This window comes from Myotis lucifugus, unplaced genomic scaffold, assembly GCF_000147115.1.
Source record: "Myotis lucifugus unplaced genomic scaffold, Myoluc2.0 scaffold_642, whole genome shotgun sequence".
Lineage (NCBI taxonomy): Eukaryota > Metazoa > Chordata > Mammalia > Chiroptera > Vespertilionidae > Myotis > Myotis lucifugus.
This window is the reverse complement of record NW_005871690.1, coordinates 42,818-45,442: the sequence shown is the minus strand read 5'-3', so window position 1 is coordinate 45,442 and position 2,625 is coordinate 42,818. Positions and strand designations below refer to the sequence as shown.

Here is a 2,625-nt window from a genome sequence, read left to right as displayed (position 1 = left end):
TGCCTGCCAGCCTGATCACCCCCTAACCACTCCCCTGCCCAGCCTGATCGACATCTAACTGATACCCTGCCAGCCCGATTGCCTCCAACTGCCTCCCCTGCCAGCCTGCTCACCACTAACTGTCCCTCCCCTGTACTGGTCGCCCACAAATGCCCTGCCCTGCTGGCCCGGTCCCCCCTAACTGCCCTCCCCTGCCAGCCTGGTTGCCCCCAACTGCCCTCTCCTGCAGGCCTGGTCAGCCCTAACTGCCCTCCCTGCAGGCCTGGTTGCCCCCAACTTCCCTCCCCTGCTGGCCTGATCGCCCACAACTGCCCTCCCCTGCAGGCCATCTTGTGTCCACATTGGGGTGGCCATCTTGTGTGTTGGGGTGATGGTCAATTTGCATATTACTCTTTTATTAGATAGGATACTATTCTTACAATAAAGTGAGCTACAAAAACGAATGTTATTAAGAACATCATAAGGAAGAGAAAATGCATTTACAGCAACTAATGAAAAAATCTGCACATAGTGGATCCACACATTCAAACCCATGTTGTTCAAAGGTCAACAGTGATTTGATGGGTGCATGTAAACTACATTTGTAACCTCCTATTAATCTATAGTTATTTTATGATTAAATTGTTTTTAAAAATGATATTAGGCTGCCTTCACAATACTAAGTATTTCCGAAATATTGTTTGGCCAAGTTGTCTCCTTGAGAATGTCTGCCCCTGCCCAGGTTTGGCTTCAGGTGTGTACAAAGTTTGCATGTGTCTTGATAGAAATGATCTTCCCAGTTCTTGCTTTCCCCCCAGGAAATAACATCTTGATTGTGGCCCATGCATCTTCCCTTGAAGCATGTACCTGCCAACTTCAGGGCCTGTCACCTCAGAACTCCAAGGACTTCGTACAAATGGTCCGAAAGGTAAGGTAATCCATGCTTGCGTTTCAGGGCCCTGTGGCCCCAGCGATTTTAGAACCATTCAGTGACTGCTGGCAGCTGAGTTTTCTGAGCTTGGAAGATGCATTTATTGACTCTCTCACCAAGATTACTGAGTGGTGGTAACCTGTGTAAGGTACTTTATTAGGTCTTGTGCGAGAGAAAAAGGACTGTTTGACCTAGTTCTAGTTTCTGAGCTAAAATTTAGGAAGTAGCTAAAAAATCGAAGCAAATTGTCTGGCTTCCCCTGGGGGACTGTGGGAGGGAGGAAGAACGGTGAGTGAGCCAACGCTCAGCGTCTGACAGCTCGGTGAGGAGGGGCCTGGCTGGCAGGCATGGGAAGCAGTGATGGAAACTGCCAGGCTGAAGGGCAAACCCAAGAGAGGGCAGGGAGACAGAGCCCTCGAGGCTGGCTGACAACTCCTTTTCCTGCCATGAACCGCCCCCCCCCCCGACTTCCCTCCAGGACACTCAGATGTTCCCTCTCTGTGCCCCCGGAGAACCTGGTTCAAACTCCATTGCAATTCTTTTCCATGTTTTTAAAAGCTTATTTATGCTTCTGTCCTTCCCACTGCTCTGTAAGCGCTTGAGGGCAGAGATTTTTGTCTTGTTTATAATGCAGCTCTGGACACACACACAAATAAGCTTCTAAAAGCCATGAGTCCTGAAGTGAGGAAGGACCAGCTTCAACTCTGCATGTCGCAGATACACATGGAAATAAATAAATGAAGCTGGATGAAACAAACCAACAGCTTTTCAAAAATTGAATAATTTTTCCTATTGTCTGACTATAATTTGAGAAATGTTTATGCTTCGTTTTTAGCTTGACTTGCAATTATGAAATTAGGAATTGCCTGGCCTGTATGGCTCAGTGGTTGAGCATCATCCCGTGCACCAAGAGGTCACCAGTTTGATTCTGGATCCGGGCACTTGCCTGGGTTGCGGGCTTGATCCCCATTGGGGCGTGCAGGAGGCAGCCGATAGATGTTTCTCTCACATTGATGTTCCTATCTCTCTCTCCCTTCTTATCTCTCTAAAAATCCATAAAAACATATTTTTTAAGAAATTAGGAATTAACTCCCAGCACCTCAGCTTCATGTACTGTCCTCATTCCTGCCACACTACAGAGCAGCCAGCTGTGGACAGTTAACTGCACTGAAGAGCTCACATATAATGAATCCTTCTGCTGAGTCCTTTTGCAGTGTAACTGCTCTGACCTCGAATCTAGCAGCTTTTTCCATTTCATTTTCTTTATGGGTTTTGGGGATGCTTGTCTACAAAGCCCCGATTAATTCCTATGAATACTTATTTTCAAGGGCCACCTGAAGATCTCTGTTTAGGTAAAACTTGCAGCATTAAATCTGTTTCCTGTTCTTTACTACTCTTACTTCAGATTCCGTACTTGGGGTTTTGCTCCTGTGAAGAACTGGGAGAAACTGGAATCTGGCAGCTGAGGGACCCACCCATCCTTCCTCTCACCCATGGACCCACTGGGGGCTTCAACTGGAGAGAGACGTTGCTACAAGACTGAGCCACACCCCGAGGAGGGAAACAGGCTTTGGGAAGCCTGGGGGAGACGTGTCTTTTTGTGTGTTTAGTAACAACGAAGAAGTCTGCACCACGCTGTATGTGACAGCGCAGAATAACTTAGCCTACTCCCTTTCATGCTTTAAAATGCTCGTGATGGAAACTGTGTGCATAAG

At 47.4% G+C, this 2,625-nt stretch overlaps 1 protein-coding gene across 1 annotated transcript in view; it reads left to right on the top strand.

The window, feature by feature from the left end:
* UBASH3B (ubiquitin associated and SH3 domain containing B) overlaps nt 1–2,625 on the top strand; it is a 37,203-nt gene extending 34,578 nt beyond the window's left edge. The window contains exons 13-14 of the mRNA XM_023746254.1: nt 780–907; nt 2,316–2,625. Of these exons, the coding sequence (XP_023602022.1) occupies nt 780–907; nt 2,316–2,453 (266 nt within the window). The 3' untranslated portion in view covers nt 2,454–2,625. The remainder of the gene's footprint in view (nt 1–779; nt 908–2,315) is intronic.